We start from the raw sequence: 23,094 nt of genomic DNA, 5'->3' as shown, positions 1-23,094 counted from the left end.
TCTTTAATAAACAAAAATGGTAATCATTAGCAAATTTAAGTGGTATAAGGTGAGAAACACTTTGGGATGTACTTTTTCATGAAAAGAACCAAATTTAGGGTTTTAACATCCCGTCGTTGATTTATTTTCCTATATCGCCATACCCTGTCAAGTTTTATTCCTTATTTCGATCACCTTTTACTTAAATGTTTTTTGTTTTTTATTCTTGTGGATTCAGCTATGATGTTAATGTTCTTTCTGATAGTTATCAGATGCCAACTGCTTACAATTAATTAGACTTTTATTTATTTATTTAATTGTAAAGAAAACACATTTCTTTATCTTTAATACTAATTTTCTTTATCATTATGCACAAAGCATAATGACATTTGGATGTTTGGCTCCAGAGGTGGAGCAGCGTTTCAAGCCATGAATTCCCCCCACCCACATTTCTTGGAGTGCATGATATCTGGGTTAGTTGGGATGGAGTTGCTTTAGTTTTTGCACACAGTGTATTATAGCGAAGAAGAATACTGGGCTATAATTTAAACCGTGCTGAATTTGTTTGTGCTGTTGGTATCAGTGTTGTAAAATAGCATGAGTGTTTTAAACCGTGTCTGAATCTCCATGAAACCTGAATGCTGACCCCTTCCATATGGTCTCCCAGTGTTCACAGTAAGACAGAATGGCTTCTCTAACTGATTATTAAACTATGCTAATGGGTTACTGTAGGCTAGAGTGCTTACCGGAAAGATGTGATCTACTGTAAGAGTGTAGGAGATTGAGATTATACATGCAGTGAATGACTGAAGGCGAGAGAAATGCAGATTGTGGAGAGCGGGAGAGAGAAATGTAAAAGGTGGGTGGTGGTCGGTTTAGGCTGAAACGCTGCCCCTGCTCAATAGGATATTGTTCGACACACATCCTTCCCACCCTCGCACTCTTGCTCTCTTTGGGCTTACACATCTGCATCCTCTGCCTGAATTCAGTATGTGGGATTAGATATGAACACACACACACACACACACACACACACACACACAGCAGTGCTGGATGGGAAAGTGAAGTCCTCTTGGCGAGGTGCATGTATGTGAGTGATTCTTTGGCTCATGTCAGGAGGAAATACAGTGATCCATCTGGAGTGTCACAGAAGGCAGAACCTCTGTGATCTCTCAGACCACCACACCCATAACGGGGGGGTTACACAGAGAGAGAGAGAGAGAGAGAGGGGAAAGAGGATGGAATTTAAAAAAAAATACTGTTACACTGATGCAACTAAAATGTATTATAATATGGTTCAAATTTTAAGAACAAGATTCCTTGGAAAAAGGAATGAATACCATAGCTTATGTTTTTTCTATTGTATTTCTATATATAAATAAAAAACTGTGTGTGTATGTGTATGTATATGCATGTAATTTCCTAAGCATGCAGCAGCAGTACAAGTCATGCAAAAACTTCAGTTCCATAAAACTGGACAGTTGAAAATTGGAAGAACATCGTCTGGGCATTTTCCAATTTTCAGTGTCCAGTTTCGGAGAGCCTGTGCCCACTGTAGCCTCAATTGCTCTTGGCTGACAGGAATAGAACCTGATGTGGTCTTCTGTTGTAGCCCATCCACCTAAAGGTTTTGATGCTTTGTTTGTTCTGAGATGCTTTTCTGCTCACCATGGTTAGAAAGAGTAGTTAAGCGTTAACATATTGAAAATCCTAAGCGATCAGTGCTTTCTGAAATACTCAAACCAGCCCATCTTCCATGCCATGTCACATCAAGGTCACTGAGATCACCCCACCCCCCAACCCCAAATTCAGAAATGTGAAGTCAGCATTAACTGAAGCTCTTGACCTGTATCTGCATGAGTGTATGCATTGTGCTGCTGCCACATGATTGACTGACTGGATAATTGCATGAATGTGTAGGTGCACAAGTGTTCCTATTTAAGTGGCTGGTGAGTGTGTGTGTGTGTGTGTGTGTGTGTGTGTGTGTGTGTGTGTGTGTGTGTGTATATATACCTATGTATATCAATTGTATATTGAAATAACGTTGATACATGTTGGTCTATTGTTTATGAGACAGAAAGAGAACGGTGTTTAGTCTCATCCCCCAAAAGTGTGTTTGTGTGCATGTGTTTTTCTGAGTGCTTACAGAGGGAGTGTATGTTTTCAGGAAACACTTGGGAGTTAAGGTTTTTTTTTTTTTTTTTTTTTTTTTTTTTTACCATTTATCCTGGAACTGAAAAGTGTTTCCTCTTTCACGTCTTAAGCTCCTGAAACACACCCTCAGCTTGACACCCCTCCATGTGTTCTGGCCAAGAAGAAGCTGGGGAAGGGTGAGGGGGGCCATGTAGTGTCATGGTGCTTGTGCCAAAAGCAAATCAGCACTAGTTAATTATCAAACCAGGATAAAGTAAACATTAAACTAAGCGACCACTGATTTGGACATTGGCCCGGTGCTGTGCAGGGCGTTGCAGTTGGACCGAGAGTTTGGGAAGTTATGAGCTGGAGTGTGTGTTCGCATGTGGGCCAACGATTCTCTGTAAATAAATTAAATCTAAAGTGATCCATTCTCAAATGTTTTATTATCTGACTCTCTTTGACCAGTCACCTCATCACACTCTTTGCTCCATCAGTTATATTCAGTCCTGCTGAATTTCTTTACTTGACTGTATGTTTATCAATTTTTCCCCTCTTCTGCACCGACACAGCCAACAGCTGCTGTATATTATGGGATTCCTTGAAAATCGCTTTCAGATTTTAATTACTTGGAAGATTGGTATTCAAATGCCTTTCAATAGTAATGAGCCACTAATGTTGTACCGCTACACAGTGAGTAAACATTAGCAGCAGCACAACAATTTATGCGTATTTTTCATAAAGATCTTTATTTACTAAAGTGTTTATTTATTTACACGTTATTACTTGTATGATCATTGATAGTCAGCTGTATTTTACATCTTTTCAATTCTTCCTGTATTGGGATATTTTTAAGCCAGTTGAACACAATATGTTCACAAAATAGGGTGTAACATAGTGGTGTTGAGGAATCTATATAGTGCTCGATTCGCCCAGCAGAATATCATCTGAGATTCAACCATTCAAACTGAGTGCCTCCAATAAATGTACATGTAATTTCACTTGGGACACATACTATGTTCGGTTTCTAATTTGAATTTGAATTAGGAAATCAATACCCGAATAAATAAACAAATTTTTTAAAGTATTTATTCAAAGCCCTTTGTCTTACAACTGGTGACAGGTCACTTAGCAAAATAAAGTTTAGAAAACTCGCATTTCAAAAGACTTGCATTGGGCAACTAAAAGTAGAACGTGTGATCTTAATGTTTCAGTGTGGATTTTGGTTGTCATATACAGTATTATAAAGTTGTAACATTTGAGGGCTCTGGTGTGTTACCCTCCATTTAGTACATCTGTACACTGATTTGCGAGCTGTGTAAGAGGGATAATTTTTAGCTGGTTAAGGGTTTAATATGTTGGAACGTTAACAGATTTAACCTTAGAAAGTGGACCTCGCTCGCTCGCTCGCTCGTGCACACATGCTCTCAAGCTCGTTTTTCCTCTGTCCTCTAGTTGCCCTCTTCTTGTGGGCTACAACTGGGAGTCTGTAGAATTCCACAATATTTTCAGGGAAATTCCTCCTGAACACAACGGCTCATGCTGTGGTGGCTGAGAGCTGCCAAATCTCTGTGCGTATCTGTTTGTGGGTGTGAATGTGTAAGCACAGGGAGAAATATAAAGCCTTCACTGTGTCCAGTGTGCATTTTGTGTGCGTGTCCTCATGCACCACTGTTTATAATGAACCTTATCGGATGAGCATCAGTCTTCATTCAGCCATGAAAAACAATGGAATTTAATCCTGAGCAGAACAAATGGAATTAACCATGGAAATCTGTTTATGGCCCTGGAGACTCTTTATACCCTGTCCTGCTTCACTTTTCTATCTTTCACTCGTGGCCTCTCACTCTGTTTTTCAGTTCCCCTTTCTTGCTAGTGGTGCATAGTTTTCCATGTCAGAGGGAGCAACACTGTGTAGAAGAAAAAATCCTCTCGTTCCCAGTGTCCGATTTAGAAATTTGGCTGTAGGGTAAGTGGTTGTCTTGGCAATTTTGCTGCTGGTCTTGTGATTAGGGCACTGAAGTCACGCGGTAGACTGACCCTCTGTGTATACACACACACACACACACACACACACACACACACACACACACTGTGTGAGGACCAGCAGGGAGGGAGCAGGTGAATAAGAAGTATCTGGAGAGCCTGAGAAGTGTGTGTGTGTGTGTGTGTAAATGTATTGTGGACAGACAGGACAGCTTGGCTGGGGTCTCCATGGCAACACAATCCAAATTCACCCCGGGCATCATGAACCTGAAAGGAGGAAATAACAGGGAGGTCTTTTTTTTTTGTCTTTTTTTTCTTTTCTTTTTTTTTTTCCTCCCATCATCTTGGTTTGCTTGCACACAAGCAAAAAAATGGGTTATGGCTTTTAAAAGTCAACATTCTCACTCCAGTGGCTACTTCCTGGTTTACTTTTCACACCATGCAAATGAATCGGTGAACTTTTCAGCAATTTCTTTTGGAGTTAACACAAGTCAGCAGACAGTGGAGCCCAGTCGAGTTGTTAATCTATTAAAAAAAAAAAAAAAGTCTGATTTCAAATTTCATACTGCAATTTGAGTTGCATGATTTGAAGTCAAATGTATTGCGGTGCCATTTCTACACCTCAAATACGAGTGAAAAGAAAAAAATCAAGGTTAAATATCAGCCTGCATTCATTTGACCGGTTTTATCATGCCTGTACTATTGTTTATCATTTGCATGTTGTAGGATACTTTGCAAAAGCAAGTAACACACAATATATACTGCAATAACACGATATCGTGCATCCTTAGACTGCACTGACAGCATTTGTATGGTATGTTGCCTAGCCTTACCCTGGGTGTGCGTGGGTGTGTTTTTCACTCTGGCATTCAATAAGCACTGGCCTTTTGTTGTTTGCAGTGACCTTTATGAATGCATTCTCACGTCCTGCCTTTCCTGATCATTTTGTGCTACACGTGTATTTAAGGCTAATTATCTCAATCACAAATTCGTGCTTACTTTCAATTTGTACAGTGTGTGCAGAGTCATCGGCATTCAAGGTTAATTGGTTAATGATGTAAATATTAGTGTTGTTAATGAGGCAAGTAATTTTATTTTCGATTCCGATATGGAGACTCAAGTGGCGGGACTCAACCTGGACTCCAAATCTAAATCTTATAAATAAAAATTTCATTAAAAATGAAACGGTTCTAAAGTAGTCTTCTAAGCTTGGTTAGAAACGGCTCTGTGGCTTGAGAATTTGGACTCTTGTATTGGGAATCAGTTATATTTCCTTGATTAGAAACTTACCCAAAATTTGTAACTTTTTTTTTTTGTCAGTCTGATTTTTTTTTTCTTTCTATTTTCTTTTTTTCTTTTCTTTTCCCCCTACATTTTTCCATTCATTGTCTGTTAATTGTGATCTTATAGGCTTTATCACACAGTAGTATTACTAAACAGGCCCAGAACCAGGCCCAGAGCCAGTCCATTCCTCTTCTACTGTGTGTCCACGGCATTGTGGACTGCCAAGCACTTCAAGTTGAGATGGGAGTGCAAAATCACTCAACTCTGCCACTTGTCTACAGACTTAACACGCTTAGTGTCTTGGATGTCATACAGAGATGGGGAAGAAATGCACCAAGTTCACCCATCAACTGGTGCCTCTAGTTTTCACAGTGTGTTTGTCACGCAACACTAGTGCTGGTTGGCCCCCGTCAGCACACTTCAGCTCTAACTGATGCTCAATTGACTTGGTGTTTGAGGACAGCAAGGGAGTTCTGTGCTTGGTTGATCAGCTTAGTAAACTGACAGGAAATGACAAGGAAATGATGTGAGCAAAGGACGCAAATGACTGAGTACAATGTTCGAGGTTCTTCAAGGGCTTGACTTCCTAAAATCTTTTCTGATGGGGAAGTTCAGTTTGATGTTGTACTTGCACAGGGCAAAGAACCCTTCAAGAGAGAACCATTTATTTAAAGCGTGTATCTCATTTTTCAGCTTCTACTCATCTTCTACAACTACACTTGGAAACAAAACCCTCAAAGGGGTCTTTGGATTGTTCTTTGAATGGCTTCTTAGTTTAGTGGTTCTAGCTTTCTAAACGGGTTCAAATTTAAACTTTCTTAAATGGAACACTTTTTGAGGTTCTACATGGAATTTTAAGGTTCCCACAAAACAAACAGACCAAAGAATCTTTAAGGGTGTTGGATGGATTCTTTTTGCTATGAATGCGACTACATTTTTTGCAATTAAATAGCCAAGCCCAGTATTTGAAATCCAGACAGACAGTCTGAACAGATTGACACTGACACTGGCTTTAAAGTAGTAGCTAGTAGAGTTTGTTTGGCTACATACCAAATAGCAAAAGAAGACGATGCCGTTATAGACACTGCTACTGGTAGGTGACATACTAGACATGCTAAACATAGTCTATGATTTGGGACAGGCTTTTTTCTGCAATTCTGGGTCTTTATTTTATCACAAATACAGACTATCTTCACCTGCTGGTATGGAAAGTTACTTCCTTTTACACAGGTGTAAAATGTATGTCTTCATTGCTTTTCACAGAAGTAAGGCAGTGGGGGCAATCATCAGTTAGTCTATGGTAATGCTAGCTCTTCGGCATCAGCTTGATGTACCAACCAAGGACTGTGGCACTAAAATTGTGTGTTTACATTTACTTATTTGGCAGATGCTTTTATCCAAAGCAGCTTACAATTGAGCTGAGCAGATGAGGGTCCAACAGTGACAAATTTGTGGTACCAGGATTCAGACTTGCAACCTTCAAATCAGTAGTCCAGAGGCATAACCGTTGAGCCTCCACTGTTCCCATATGTTGTATATACACATTAGTTTGTGAGGTCACACTTTATCATTCTTCTCCTTAGCTGCCCTTTACTTATCTGGACTGCGTGTTATTTCGGTTTGCATAAATGGGTTCCTACAGTGCAATTCTGCTACACTTGTCGTCAGCTGTTTTTACTCTGGGTGTATGCTTGGTCTTTAGTAAACTGAATGTTCTGTATTTTACTTATCCTGTCTTATTGCAGGAGGGGTGGGGATCGCTGCCACTCAGCTCTCTAAGACGGTGAAGGAGGTCACTATTTTTGGAACTGCCTCCGCCAGTAAGCATGAGGTCATCAGCGAGGGAGGAGTCACGCACCCCATCGACTACCGCACACGGGACTATGTAGAGGAGGTTCGCAAGATCAACCCCAAAGGTGAAGACTAACAAAGTATTTTGAGACAACTCTACAAAATTTTTAATGCTAGCTTAGATGAGGCCTAAAGATTAAAGATGGCTGACTTTTTGTAATGGTTATAAATTGGAATGGTATTGGTTTTAATGGAAACCACCTTGTTTATAAAATTAACTGATCACCTTTCATCACTCCCAGCCTACTAACTTGAATCATCCCTGTAATGTCAATCTTATAATTACTTATGTTTCACTGTTTACTTGAATTTAATGGGTTTTATCCAAAGTCAGTAGCTCAAATATGTATACCTTTTTTAAATGTAAGTTAGAATCTAATTACTATTTTAACTTTAGAAAAAAATTGTGAGGAGAAAGTTTAGGAATAAAAAGTTCTGTGGCTCCAACTAATATCTAAACTGTTATCTTGAATTACAAAAGCTATGGAATGATGACCGTCTAGCCTTAAAGTTACTCCAAACTACAGGGTCTCCGAAAAGTCTCCATACATCGAGGACTATGTATGCCAGCCCATGGTTGTGCCTTCGTCAGTGGATGTTCCTAGGCATCCACTTCTCGGTTGGTCGGCAACACTTCCAGTCGCTTTGAGTTTGTTAACAAGTTTGGTAGTGTTTTGATGTGCTTGCCATGTTTCCTGATAAAGTCCATCACAACTTTGCGATAGTTTCCTGATCCAGCTATTAGAATTATTTTGTCAAAGGCATTCTTAAAGACTATCTGAAAAGAGTATATATAATATAAACTACATAAGAAATAGGAAGACATTTTGCTAAAAAGTGTTAATGTCCCCTTTGTTTGGAGACTTTTGGGACACCATCTAGTTTGGATCATTGTAAAGGTAGAAGCTAATATACTAGTTTGGATTCGTTCCAGATCTGACTGTCAACCTACTTGCTTCGATCAGCTGCTTCGAGTAAACCTAACATTAGCTGTTTAAATCAGTCAAAAATAGGAAGGCTAAATTATCAGCTTTGATCAGTCCTATAGATGAACGTTATGAAATTCCGGAATGGGAAAGCTCACATACCAGTATTAATTAGCCTCCAAAACAAAAGCTATAGTTTCAGGTTGTATTACGCTGAAGTAGAAAACTAACCTGCAATCTTTGGTCTCGCCCCAAAGGTTTTAGCTGACATACCAGTTTAGATCATCCCAAAGGTAAACGCTAAACTCACATTTAGCATAGCCTCAAAGCTGAAGGATACTCTACTTGTCTATATTGTCCCAAAATGGAAAGCTAACCTATACTAGCTTTGAGCCTATCCTAGCAATTGAAAACAGTCTTAAATATGGAGGCTAATTTACCTACCTGGATCAGTCTCAAATGATTAAGCAAATCCACTGGTTTAGATTGTCCCAAAGTGTAAAGCTAACATGATAGTAAAAATTAATTGGTCTCGAGAGTGAAATGTAGCACAAGCAGATTATTCCTTGTTAGTTTATTTAAACTGCATGTTAAGCTGCAGCTTTAATGATTATATTTTAATAAAGTGTCTGCTTTGTCTAGGCATATTTATAAAGAAATAATTAATGTTTGTTCCTCATGACCTGAAATCAGCATATTCAGAAGCAGATTTGCATCTAAGTCAGGGTTATTTCAGGATTTGAGTAATAAACCATGTTTGCCTGCCTTGATCTCACTGCCTGAACTGCACCAGACTGCACACAGTCGAGATTAGACTGCTAGACTTATTCAGCGACAAGTAAACACTGCATTGACCTAGTTTTCCCAGACTTTAGGGTGTATTAACAGAGCTGTACACTTGCCCTAAGTGTAGCATTCAAACAGCGATTCAGAAAGTTCACAGAAAGCCATCAGTTCAACTTTACTGCACGTAACTTAAGGACCATCCTGGTGACTGGCGATTTATGATTGTTGTAAATGTATTAAGAAATGAATAATGACTTTCACTGTGAATACGTTCGCGTCTCCACCTCACGAAGTCCGTTAAAACAGGCTTTGGTGCCTTTTGTTGTTTGCATTCTGATAACTTGTCTGGTATGTTGTTTTAACCTTGAATTGTAGCATTGCTGTTCAGCTGTGTATGTGTGTGGGAGAGGAGAAATACGAGTGAGAATACGCGGGTGTATTTTTAAACCTGCAGGAAGATTTCTGCTGTTTATTTTATCAGGAAAACAGAGAAGCTCTGAACTGTGTTTTCTTATCAGTGTAAATAAGATAAAGAAACACTGTAGATGAAATAATGGGAATTTTATTCACCAATACAAAATCGGTGTCTCTTTTTCAGGGGTGGACATTGTCCTGGATCCTCTGGGTGGCTCTGACACCCAGAAGGGCTACAACCTGTTGAAGCCAATGGGCAAACTCATCAGCTACGGTGAGTCAGAAGGCACACACAGTTCAGTGTCCAATTCAGTTTGAAAAGTTAAAGGTGCGAGCAGTTATTTATTTACAATGTTTTTAAAAACATATGACACTTTCCGTAATATTTAGTCTGCTGTCAATAAAATCTGCTCTCTGTGGCAGATCCAGACCGCACAAAACGCCTAAATCATGAACATCCAACTAATCAATTTTGAAAACGCTCCCTCTTTCACTAGCATTAAGGTGGGGTAGCCGTGTGTGTGTATTTAGACAAGCATTTTGATTGGGCTTATCCATTGTTTAGTATGTTACTTCCACCTCTATTGTTACTCTGACTCTATCAGCTTTCTAAGTCAAGGTTTTGGAACATGAATGATATTTGAGCAGTGCACCGAACACAAAAGTAACAAATGACCCACTGTAAATGAACAAAACAGCTAAACACACAAATGATACTTAACAGAAACCATTCAATAAAATGGCAAATAAAAATCAAACCATCCTATAAATTGTAATTTGTTTTTTAATTTACATGCATCTCCATTGCTTTTATATCAAAGAATGTTTATTACTTTCACCCTTCTACGTGACCATCCTGCATGTTATCTGTAGTTTTGTGGCTGGAGTAACAAATGAAACGACTCAAAACTGAATGAAATTACTTTGAATGTATTACATTAAATGATGCCGACTATATTTGATTACATGGAAACACGATTGTGGATTCTAACAGTTAATCGTGATCAGATCAAATATTTGTTGTTCCGCAAATGTGGCTTACTGTATGTAATAATGCAGTTGTGACGAGCCTAGAATTTACTCGCAATGTGGAGTAGGATAATTGCTTTGTTGTTTTTGTCCACATTGTACAGCCCCAGTATCAGCCAACTTCCATCTGCGTTGCTGACTACACCTTGAAACTTATCACGTCATGTTTGCGGTTAGGAAGTCTCTGAGACCACAAAGTGCTGCACTTCACTGAAACGGTTTAGTGAAGCTGGCCCTCGGGCATTAATGTAAAGCGAGTGTAGGCCTCAGCTGATCATGTAGGATAAGCATGCATGATCAGCACGCAGTCAGCACCTCGCTTTCTCAACATGTTTAGAAACTCGATGGCCATGACAAGTTTAATAAACAACACAGCACTCGTCTCGCTCGCTCTCTCTCTCTCTCTCTCTCTCCCCACCCCCTCCTGCTTGGGCTTATCAGCATCATGGCAGCCAAGTGGAACAATGGCGCCTCTATCTACCCCAGAACCCGGCCTGTGTCCGAATGTAGCAGACTGGGACATGTCCAAATCTCAGGCCGGCTCAGAGCCCACTTTGTGTGTTGGTGTGTGTGTGTGTGTGTGTGTGTGTGTGTGTGTGTGTGTGTGTGTGTCTGAGCGTAGGAAGCAGAAATCGGGTGGGTAAGAGGGCAGATTTAGAGTTCCCCCAAATAAACAATCGCTTAAAGCTTGCTAAAAGGAAGGATGGCGGAGGAAATGCGAACGAGAAGGTGAGCGAAAAAGTGCTGACGGACACGAGAACAGAGCTATTAGATGATGTGCAGACGGTGAGAAAGTCAGGGTTACAGGGTACAACGCTGCAAAAGGACAATGCTGAGACACCGGGGGGGGGAAGGCATGTAATGCGTCAGTAAATGAAAAGGACTCGCAGTGGATAAATGGAACAGTGGCTCATCAGTTGGACAGAAACCCAACACACAAGCTCTTATTCACCATACTTCGAGAACATGCTTAGAATTCAGACCCCAAAAATTCTTTCAGTAATACACTCGCCCACGGAGTGCGCGCGCGCACACACACACACACACAGGGCACAGAGGCCCCATTCATCCTAATAATCCACTTTCCAAATTAAGCGTAAAAGCAACACAATTATAAAAGCTGTATATCACTTTGTTTTTCTGTTTTCCTGAAAGCTCTGTCTTCAGGCTTCTTCACACTCAATTAAAATGTGCCCTGCATGCTTAACTTAATTTAACAAGTCATGCTAAATATTTCCAAATAGAATTATTCTTCATACTTCAGATGTCTGTTTTGTGGGCAGGTAGATTTAAAATGTATATTATTTGCACCTAAATTAGTTGCTGCTTTCCTAAACATTCCACTATATTGTGCAACTTAAACCGGTAATGTTGGCTAGCTTGCTAACAATTTGGCTACTGGTTTTAATTGCATGATATGATAGCCTAATGTGAGCTAGATGCTTAGTAAAATGTACTGTATTTCTACTAGCCTGCTCGCAAACCAGATTTTACAAGATAACATTCAGTCCAACATTAGCTAGCTGATTATTTATCGAATATTCAGTTAATTATAGTCATTGTTTTGGAGCAGTACTGTAATTTCAATATCCAACATGGCTTTTTATTAAACCAGTGTGATAGTCCAACATTGGCTAGCTTCGTGACAATGCTAATTAGTACTGGTAGAGCGGTAATTCCAACATTTAAAGAATTGTGGTGAATACAGGGACAAGATTCACTAGTTAAAGCATTTTTCCTAACCTATAATGTCCTAAACGTTCCACCCTGCTTTTCCGAGACAGTTTATAATCGTTTAAGAACCGGAGTCTTACATTTCTGATGATGGATTTTCATGGAGAGGTAACACTACCTTGGCTAACAATTTAGCTAGCTAACATTAACACAGTGCTGTGTTTACTGTAGGTAGCTGTCATATGATATATGCTCAGGTTTGCATTTGCATTGTTTCATTGTTAAAGAGTATAAATAGACACATAGTGGTCAAGGCAAACTGGGCTGAAACATTTTTTTTCCCCTCCTGTATTTGGAAAAGGAGATGTGCTTGCTTTAATCGCTCTCGGGTCATTACAGAATGTCACAAAACAATGCAGTTTGATGTAACCATACACCACTGTAGATGTAGATTATGCCTTTTTTTTTTTGTTGTGACTGATTGTCAAGCCTCCCGATGTCCTGCTTTGCACAGGTGCCGCCAACATGCTGTCTGGTCAGAAAAAGAACCTGTTCGCTGTGGCTAAAACCTGGTACCAGCAGTTCACCGTTCACACCCTGAGTCTGTGCCAGAACAACCGCGCGATCTGTGGCTTTCACCTGGGCTACCTGGACTCTGAGCTCGTCGTAGACGTCATGAACAGCTTGCTGGAGCTGTACCAGCAGGGCAAGATCAAACCCCGCATTGACTCCACCTACCACTTCGAGCAGGTGTGTGTGTGTGTGTGTGTGTGTGTGTGTGTAATATCACATTACATAGCATTTGTTTATATTAAAAATGTACTTGCTATATATAATGATTGCATTGGGTCGGTTACGGCGGATCATACCTATTGAATTCTCAATTTTGATTGGTCAAAAGGTGTTGATTAATTTTCTGTAACAGCAGCTCCTTGACTCCTTAGAAGACTTGTATGTTGGATGATGGACATAATTTAAGACTATTCATTTTATTATAGTAATTTTATGATGTAATTTTAGTGTTGAGTGTTATTTACCAAAGGCAAAATGTAGAATTGTTGATGTGGTGAAGCTTTCTCTAAGGAGACATTCATTCTCGGCATCTGTGGCATTTGCACTTTGAAACGGTCAGCAAGTTTTCCACGTCTTTGGGACCGAGAAATTTGTGGTTTTTCTGTAACATGACAAGCTGTGTTTTGTCTAATTAACTGCCGAGGCTGGTGTTTATATAGCTGCTGTAACGTAAGTGATAACAGGAATTAACTTGTTTCATAGGCTTTGCACAGCACTAAATGTAACTATAAATGGATAAAAGGTAAGAGTTGTTAAATAATAGTAATTGCAGTCATTTTCAAATTGTTGTGGTAAGCGAGGAAAAAAACACTTTGAGAGATGCTGTTATTAGAAAATAATCAACTTTGGGGTGTTAACAGTAACACCATTGTGTGTGTGGGGGGGGGGAAGGCTTAGGTTAAGTACAGCACCTTAAGAGTGTGTGTGTGTTGCATGTAATCAGTAACATTCTTTTGTTCATCAGAGTTACATCAACGTTTGTCACCTTTCATTTGAAGACGAAACGAATCTCTCTCATCTTACCTCTCATACTCCATCTATCACGCTCTCATCCTCTGCTTATTCAGTCTACACTCCTTTCTCCTGTTGCTATGGAGACCTTGCTCTTGTTTGGTAAGGAGATGGTCAGAGTGACACGAGTTTGGTTGCTGTAAAGCTAAATGATCTGCAGAGATGTTCGGATAGGACAGGCTTGTTTGCGATAATCTGCTCTGGTTTGAAACCAGGAGTCATCAGGTGCAGTATATGAGGGCACGAGTACAGTAATGCACCTACACACATACCAAACTTGCTAATTAACCTATTATTTATTCAGTTAACTTGAATGCTATCCACTAACTAGGGAGTTATTCAGTAACTAGCGAAACTAATAGGAAGGGTGTGTAGTTACCTCGCATAGAAGTGAGGAATGTAGGTCTGGACCAGATTGCGTGTTCTGAGAGTTAGACAGGAATGAACTCGATTCATGACCCCTTCTTTTAAAGCATCTTTATTTTCCACCAAAAAGTTTGCAGTAGTGTTAGAGTATTAGAAATGTAAAGTCTATGCACAGTTTTGTCAGCTTCCTTCCCTTTGCATCCATTAGTGGAAAGTTCCATCATGTGACCATCACTGATCGGATATTATTTAGATAGTGAATCTGTGGTGCTGGTACAAGAGTATCAGGTTTAAACACTGTTAATTTATTAGACACTCTGTGCACCGTGTAGGACTACAGTTCAGTTTTTCCTATGCACAGATTATCCTCTGGCCCTTTATCAGTTATGAGTCCTGACCACATGATGTTAGTGGGGTATTTATGGGTTGGTGGATAGTTTCTCAGCCTTGCCATGATATTGTAGTTTAAAAATCTCACTAAGCAACTCTGGCTTGTGTTGGTCTTGCTCTATGGTGGTCCATTTTCACTCATGGATAGTGAGAGGGGGCTGATGAGTTGTGCATAGCAACAAATGGGGCAGTATTTATATTTGGATAGTCAGTATTTGTACATCTAGTGCATTTACAGGATAGGTTTACCTGATAAAATTGCTAGAGTGAATAGTTAATCAGTAAATATGTTGTTTAATCTTATTTTGTATGTAAATTTTTTACATGAGCAGCATTCAAGGTCTTGTTTTCAGAAAATTTAGATCATTTTATCTCCCTGTTGTATAAAGTGTTTAGTAATAGAAAGACATTCTGCTAAACATTTTATAAAACATTTTTTTTTTTTTAAATAATGCTTTATAATGCCTCCCCCTCTCTCTCACCAACATGTAGTAGTAGTTAGTCATCAGGGTCAGGCTTTTTCAGTTGCTAGGAGATGCCTCTCTGTTGCCATGGCGTCAGTTGCTGGGCGGTGTGGTGTGGGAGAGGTGAATGGCTGGAGAAGAACAGAGGAAAGAGGTGGAGACCGGAGTGGTGAGGAAGGGAGGATGTGTGGAGCATGGTATTGATTGGTTGTTTCATTGTGCATTCGTTCAGCTTTCTGTTGCAACTTACCTTCAATCTTAAGAGGAGGTCACTCGTTCTGTTCTTCTGTCTTTTCTCTTTCATTTTCATCTTACCTTGATTTTGTAATGGTGCGAGTGTGTCGTTGAGTATTAGATCAGCCTGACTGCTTGCTCAATGTTCTTAACCCAGCAGATGGATCTACAAGCTGTTCTTTTCTTTTTCTCCATCTCTCTCTCTCTCCCTCTCTCACTGAGCAGGTTGGCGATGCCATGCGTAGGATGCAGGAGCGGGGCAACATCGGCAAAATCATCCTCACCACTGAGCCAATGAAGGAGGAGCCCAAGAAGGAGGAGGCCAAGAAAGATGAGAAGAAGGAGGACAAGAAGAAGGAAGACAAGAAGAAGGAAGACAAGAAGAAGGATGAGGCCAAGAAGGAGGAGAAGAAGGAAGACAAGAAGAAAGAGGAGCCCAAGAAGGAGGAGAAGAAACCTGAGGAGAAGAAGGTGGAGGAGAAGAAGGAAGAGGCCAAGAAAGAGGAGAATTGAGAGTTGGGCAGAAGCTAGGCAGGAAATTGGTGGCTGTGAATTGTTTGTCTTGGGAGTATGGGATCATTTGAGTCTGTGTTGAGTGTGTGTGTGTGTGTGGTGTTGGGAAGTACAGCGTAGTTCAGCTCTCGGCTCAACCCCAGGCAATTACTCTAGCCTTAAATCATCATCTTTTACTGAAATCTGTAATTGTTTATCCAGCCTTCTATAAGTTGAGAACTCAAAAGCTGCTCACTAACACACACACGCACGCAATGCGCACACACACACACACACACACACAGAGTGTAACAGGGATATACCACTTTGTCACTATTTTTCTCTTGTTACTTTTCCTGTGTTCATGCACTCCTGTACTCTGTGCTCTTACTAATCTTTAACTGCGTGCCTTTTGAGGTATGCTGGATCAGTATTACACTGCCAAATCCACTACTCGATCACTTTTCCGTTCCCCATTCTCTCCACTCCGACATACTACTAATATCTCGAGCATTCATCCTTTTACCATTTAACATTTTTTTTTGGCTTAAGTGCGTTTGACCCGATGCTTTTTGTGTCATAGCTGCCTACCCACAAAGGGTTATGGGTAAATGCCAGGGTTGAGCAAGAGTCCTGTTGCCGTGACTAGTGTTCCATGTGTGTCCTGTCGCCTGATCCCAAACCCCTACTCGTCTCCTCAATTACATCTGTTCTCCCCTTAGTGATCCTTTTCTCCTTATTGGACCAGACTCTTTGACGGAGAAGTCAATCACTGAGCCCCACCCACATCATTTCCCAAGGCAATAAGGAGGAGTCAGTGTGGTTTCTGATTTGCTCAAAATTTCACGTACACCTATTAAAGCTTGACGAAATGATCTAATTATGAGGCTGTGCTACAAAAATGCTATTTTAAGGCATAATTTAAATAAAATAAAAAAAAGGCAAAAGAAATGTAAGAACATGACCTTATAGGATATCATGATTTATATCCTGACACACTATGGTCTTCGCTGTAGTGGCCTGCTCATGTGTATAGTCACAATATCCATCACAGTGTACACAAATTAAATGATTCATCTGTCATGGAACATGTTGCCTAGGATCTTAATAAACTTTGCTGCAGAGCCGCACTAGTGAATCGTCTCCCTCCACAAACAGGCATGCAGACACACATTCTCGAGTTATTGTGTTAAAGCGGACACGCTAAAACATTGAGTTTGAGATAAACCCTGAAAAGTGTTTTATTCCTGAGCCTCCTCCAGGATTCCACATTATCTGGAGCATTCCGCTCCGATCCTTATGACCGCTGGCCTGTTTCCAGAGTAATCATTGTTTTTCTGATTCTCTGCCTCTCCTTTCTCTCTCTCGCGTGCGTTTTTACCGTCAGTAGTTGGCATAGCAACAGGCATTTGGCCAGCAAGTGATGACATGGTTTCCCCCCCCCCACCAATTACAATCACACCCACACTTGTTTACTCACCTCTCCTACCCCCACCCCACATTTTTTATTCAATTAAATATTGTTCAAAATCTCTTTATATGCTGATTTGACATCCATTCAGGCTACTGTGTCAGAAGGGCGTATCCTGGCACCCTTCCAACTCTGAAACCCGTCAATCAAGCCCACTGACTCCTCCCGGCGTAACTTTATGCAGCTGTAGTGCTCTACTGCCTCCCATGATGATGTAGATGCACTGCAGCGACTTTATTTCCGTTCCTCCGTCAGTGGGTCTGGTTTTTGTCTGTGTGTGAACTGAGTGTGTGTGTTGTGTACGGATGTGGTTGAGAGGTTGCATGGATGTATGTCTCTGTCCTCAGGTCAGTTGTCAGATTTAGATGAAATGTGTCTGTTTTTCTGTCTCTACCTCCCTTATACTATGAACTAGCACGTATGAGCTAGCTTCCTCGCCCCACCTCCTTGCGGTTTTATCTCTAACAAACATAACTTGTAATATCTCTCTCTCTCTCACTCTGTCTCTCTCTCACTCTGTCTCTCTCTGTGTGGTGAATGGCTTGTATTTGGTTTGGTATTATTTGCACTCTGATTGTGGATCTTAATGCACTTACAGGGATGGCAGTCCCACTCTCAGCCCCACTGTTCCTCAGGAGTCCTCTCCAGTGCTTTTTTGATGTTAGCATATAACTTGGCATACACTCTGTGCTCTCTTGCATACACAACCACATATACATGTACTTATTTTGTTCCATACACACATGATAGTCACAAATTGTTAGAAGAAACAGAACTTCATCTCAACCAGTTTGTTCATTACTGAAAGCTTGTCCATAGATCCGTGGAGGAGGTTATCCAGAAAGCACCGGGAAGGGCGTGGCACTGCCATCCTTGCCTAAAGAGTGACAGTGTTCTGACTGGAGACCGGCAACTGGATTCTGATGCGAGTTCAGTTTCGGGAACATTCTAGTTCATATTCGATTTATTATTTTTTTGTGTGTGTATCTCTGGTTCTCTCCCTGTGTTCTTGTGAAAAGTGCTTCAGTTCTGAAGTACCACGTGACCCCGACTAACACTCCAGCGAAGGGTGTCCGTCCTCATTCTCTTACCTTTTGTTATATTGCATTGTTTTGTTTTTGTTGTTGTCGCTGTGTAGTCCTACTATTCGGTTTGAGTGGTTCTAAGTTGAAGGGGCTTCGCTGCACTTCCGTTCAAATGTGAGGAATGATGTTCTGTTGATCCTGATTAAGTGTGCCAAACTGTGCTTGAGGCTCTTGCCTTCACTCCAGCTATCCTTACTACACTGAACGACAAAAAAAAAGAGACGGAACGGCAAGAATAATTGCTGGTCGCTTTTAAACCGACTGGCAGTTAAAAAAAAAAAAAAAAAAAACAAACAAAAAAAATCTCAAACTGATGTCGTACCTGTCGTGTGTGGTTGATCGCATCGCTGAAATTTACTGGTGCTTAAGAACTCCTGGCTTTTTCGCTAATCCATGCAAACGCTGTTTAGGTCTCACTGTGCCGACCGTTAACAAACACTGGAATACCTCCACGAAAAAATACAAATACACACACGCACGCTGCCCTCTCTGGCACGCCCTCTCTGGCACACCAGCTCTTCTCGGAAGGGCTGATCTGTCAATCAGTTAATGCTAAATCGGTGTTTACAACTCAAAAGAAAGATCAGACAGTGCAGAACTGGAGATCAGATTTAACGTGGTGTTAAGATACAGCAGAAATTTAACTAAGTTGTCAGTGTATTTTCTTTTCCCTCCCATACATACAACTGCACTGTTTGGACTGGATTCTAGTTGTAGAACCCAGTTTCCACCCTGGATCTTCCATCACATTCTCTAAGCAGGGTTGTTCTGGTTCTCAAAACCTCCAGCTGGGTGACATCAGAGCTGTAGATTTCACCATTTCCTCCGTCGTGGTTTTGTCTGGCTGTACAGCAAAAAAAAAATCAGTTATTCTGCACTCCTCTTAGCTCAGTCCCAATAGTATTAACATCTGCTTTGTGACTGCATGCATTCCCTGGCATGAGGTTTGTACATTAGCACGCATTTTGCATTTTAGTCCACGTCCCTTTTTTCAGTTCGGAGGCCCAAGATGAGTTTAGCTGCAGCTATGCATGTCTCTGGTGGATATGGAGCTAGCTGTGTGGATGTTGTCCAGAGCAGTTGAGGTTCCGTCAGAGCCACACTGCTTCCTTTTTCATTCCACAGCCGCTGTAACTTTCTCAGAACAGGAAACTCCCTTCAGGACTGCTTTCAGCTTTTCAGAGCAGTATTGTGTGACCTAAGCTGCTTGAGCTTATACTTTTTACCTTCCATTTTTCCTATTTAAACAACAAATTGACACTTCGATAAGTGAATAATTAGCATTTTTAGATATGACTTAGACGTGCTGGTTGACAGGGTACTTGCCAAATGATAAATGTAGAATTTGGTCTTCTAAAGCGTCCGACTCTTTTCACCACCTTAGTTGTGGTGCCTATTATTACAGCGACTTATTTTTAAGAACCAAGATTTCTATATCGATGCGTTTTGTATATCAGGACCCCAATGATTGCCATGACATGACTCGACAATGCAGTTGCTAAATAGCTTCAAACAATCGCTCTCTTCTCGAGCTGTATTTGTATTCACCCTTTCTTCCACACACGTCAGAGATGCGACAGGCTGTTTTCTTTGTTTTTCTCCAACTCCCTCCATCAGTGTGCTCTCCAATGTATTTGAGACCCTGTGAAGGGCCGCTGCTTCTGTGCTTGACTCTGGGTTGAATCATGTGTGACTCACACAAAAGTGGTCAAGAGGACCGTAGAGCTCGTTTAACGCTTGTGTGTGTGTGTGATGTTACCATTATGCCTTACATGTTTTCCAGGACTAATAAAAGAGCATAACAAAAAAGAAGAGGTTGTGTGGTTATTCCTTATTTACGTATAGAAACACATTGTATTAATGCGGTTGAATGCAAAACCTTGAAACCCCCCCCAATTGTCCAGCTGTGGAGATGGTTAAATTACTTTCTGGTTTTATGAAAATTGCTGTTAAAGGCAAGATTATTTGCATTACTTATTGAGTTTTAAATTCAAGATGATTTCAAGTGAAATAAGCTTATACTTATGATTATATTTGACCTGTAACAAACTGGATACTAGTCATCAGAGTCATGTAATTTTTTATTTATTTAAAAAAATATTTTTTAAAGAAGCGACACACGCACCTCATAGATGTACAGTATGGAACCCTGGTGGTCCCAAGGACCTCACTTTGAGAACGATGGGTCTAAGTCATTTATTTGAATGCACCTCATTAATGTGTCTAATAACTTGAAACAGTTAATACATGTCTAATACAGAGTCCAAACGTTCAAGTAGTCAAGTATCAATGGAATCAGAAAAACAGTAATCACAAGCCTTGAAACAGAAATAATGACCTTTTCATAGCGATAGACAAGGGTATAAGTGTTTAGGGACACCATTACAACTGTGAAATACTTGGAAGAACCATCGGTACAGAAGGAGGCTTGCAGGAAGGCAAGTGGAATAAAAGTTCACAAATATTTTGATTCCTTCGCTGTTAATATAAAATACTTTACGTTTACCTTACATTTTGTTACTTGATAGTTTTTGGGTTTTGTACTTGATGTATAGGTATGGAACCTTTTGCACTCGACTCTGTATTTACACACTGTATTCTACATTGTCTTAAACCATTATTTGATTCCTCTTTGTTCATAACTAATAGTTTCATATAATTATATACAAAGCACTATTAGCTTTTCTTTACATTAACATTTAGGTAATCAGACCTAACTGCCTAAACAGATTTAGTGGATAAAGTCTGAAAGATATACAAATTTCTTAGTTTATAAGTACAAAATTTAGCACTCATTATGATTTGAAAGTCATTAGAAGCTATTTAAAAAACATAAAGATACAAAAACAATATAAAAAATGTAAAATAAAAATAAAATTAGATCATACAAAAGATCTCATGATGTGAAATGAGATAGAAATATATATTTTTTTGTTAATAAATACTTGCCATGATGCACAATTGGAAATCGTCAATAATTGCAAATAATATTTGTAACATTTAATAGACATGGTCAATGTATTTCAGTGGAAATGTATTAAGTAAAAAAACAAAAAACATTTTCACTTGCATAAAAGTGTTTAAGTATCTGCAGTTCAGGATCTGAGGAACCACAATATTGTCTACTTTCCCCATTCCTCATATCTGACTTTATGGCCTTCTATAATCATGCCATATTCCACAGCATTCTCCACATATTAATGCTTTTTAAATATTAGTTATGACTTCTCTCATGCCTGCTGCTCATATGCCAGCTTCCATGTCTACTCTTATGTTTGCTCTTCATATGCCCACCTCCTACAACTTGCCCATGCTTGATCATATTACTCCCATGACTTTCATGATTACTCACTTCATGACCGCTTTGCACATGCAAGGTCTTTCTGGAGCTGCTTCTGTGTCTACTCCCATGTCCACTACCATGCCTGCTTCTTTTGTGTTTCCTCCTTCCATGCCTATGCGATGTGTGCCTGTTCCCATGCTGTATATCCATGTGAGAACGTTTATGCTCCTGTCTATCTGTACTTGTTGGCGCGACTGAAACCGCATCATGATCTCTATGGCTTTCAGCAAAGCAGAGAGAACAGATCAACTGCCGGTCGGTTCGACAATAGATCTCCAGTGGGATGTTGTGACGGAGACAGATATCCATTCGAGGCTCTCTGTTAATGACAACTACAATGTATTTCTCTCCAATGTTTGCTTTGTCCTGCCGAACTGTATGCCCCTCGCAGTATGATTGGACATACGCCGGGCAGAATTTGACAGCTTGACTTTTTCGTCCAGTGCAGATGTTACATTCCGTGTTTGCAGGTCCAGGGTTGTGAGGTGAGGTGTCCTGCAGTCTTGCATTTTTAAATTGCTCTACCACTTCAGCAAACATGGTGTTCTTGTTAAGAGCAGGCCTCGGTGTGAACGTCTCTCTGCACTCAGGACAGCCGAAGGACTCAGAGTGCTTGTCTTCATTCCAGTAATCCTCAATGCAAGCCATGCAGTAGTTATGTCCACACGGAATTGTTACTGGATTCTCAAGTGGGTCCAAACAGATAGGACAGCTGAAAGGGTCCTGGTCCTTGAGAGCTACCTCTGCCATTTCACGTTTATTATCATTAAATGTGCTCTTAATGTTCTATATATGTCAGTACAAGTCTCTGTCGAAGAGCAAAATAAGGAAGCCTTCTGGTTATATTTTGTGTGATGGGATTGGTTGGAGAGTATGTGGCTAGGTATGCAGAAAACAAATAAGGAGGTGTGGTATATAGAACAGGTGGTGCTACCTGTTTTACAGGTCTTTTGAAACATCAGGAAGGTACATAAATGCAAAGCACAAAAAAAAGGTAACCACATAAGAGTTTTACTGTGGAATTGGGTGACGTGAAAGCTGACACTAAAATGGAAATACCTTTCCGACACTGTTATGTTCCAGCAATGCTTTAAGCTACGCCCAAAAAAGATGAGTGCTTTAACAGAAGGAAATAAACTTCATATCTGTGCTATGATGAGAAAAAGAAGAAAGACACTTGAAGCACTGTGGATATAAAATAAATTGATGACCAAAACAGCCTGACTGGGGAAATAAGTCAGAAGAATGAGAAAATGCTATGCTTTTTAAAAGTTGTGTGAGTGTTTGTAAATCACTAAATGATTTCCTTTTTTTCTTTCTTTTTTTTTTTTTTTTTTTACAAAGCAAAATTTATTGACAATAGTGTGATTATGGTGTTGAGATTCAAAACTATCTTTCTGTATGTCAAAAAACCTGGTTTACTGCAGAATATGATTGGACCACTATTAAAATAAGCAGGATAACTACAGTTCTCTGTTCTTATGTGTGTAGCAGGGAAAAAAGTTCTTTAAAGAAAAATTCAGTTATACAAAGGATTTGAATATTTATACATTTTGCTTTAATTTATACACTGCTATATGCAATGCTGTAAATAATACTACAA

At 40.0% G+C, this 23,094-nt stretch overlaps 2 protein-coding genes across 2 annotated transcripts in view; one reads left to right on the top strand and one right to left on the bottom strand.

Moving 5' to 3' along the window:
* vat1 (vesicle amine transport 1) overlaps window positions 1-19,960 on the top strand; it is a 35,401-nt gene extending 15,441 nt beyond the window's left edge. Inside the window, exons 3-6 of the mRNA XM_053614419.1 lie at window positions 7,128-7,298; window positions 9,544-9,633; window positions 12,577-12,812; window positions 15,326-19,960. Coding sequence (XP_053470394.1) covers window positions 7,128-7,298; window positions 9,544-9,633; window positions 12,577-12,812; window positions 15,326-15,613 — 785 coding nt within the window. The 3' untranslated portion in view covers window positions 15,614-19,960. The remainder of the gene's footprint in view (window positions 1-7,127; window positions 7,299-9,543; window positions 9,634-12,576; window positions 12,813-15,325) is intronic.
* Window positions 19,961-20,063: 103 nt separating this feature from the next.
* si:busm1-163l24.4 (uncharacterized protein LOC368754 homolog) lies at window positions 20,064-22,268 on the bottom strand. Its single transcript, XM_053614459.1, has one exon. The coding sequence runs from the start codon at window positions 22,239-22,241 to the stop codon at window positions 21,363-21,365; it is 879 nt and encodes a 292-aa protein (XP_053470434.1). The 5' UTR covers window positions 22,242-22,268; the 3' UTR covers window positions 20,064-21,362.
* Window positions 22,269-23,094: the final 826 nt, after the last annotated feature.

This window comes from Ictalurus furcatus, chromosome 2 (genome assembly GCF_023375685.1).
Source record: "Ictalurus furcatus strain D&B chromosome 2, Billie_1.0, whole genome shotgun sequence".
Taxonomy (NCBI): domain Eukaryota; kingdom Metazoa; phylum Chordata; class Actinopteri; order Siluriformes; family Ictaluridae; genus Ictalurus; species Ictalurus furcatus.
This window is presented reverse-complemented; position numbering and strand designations above follow the sequence as displayed.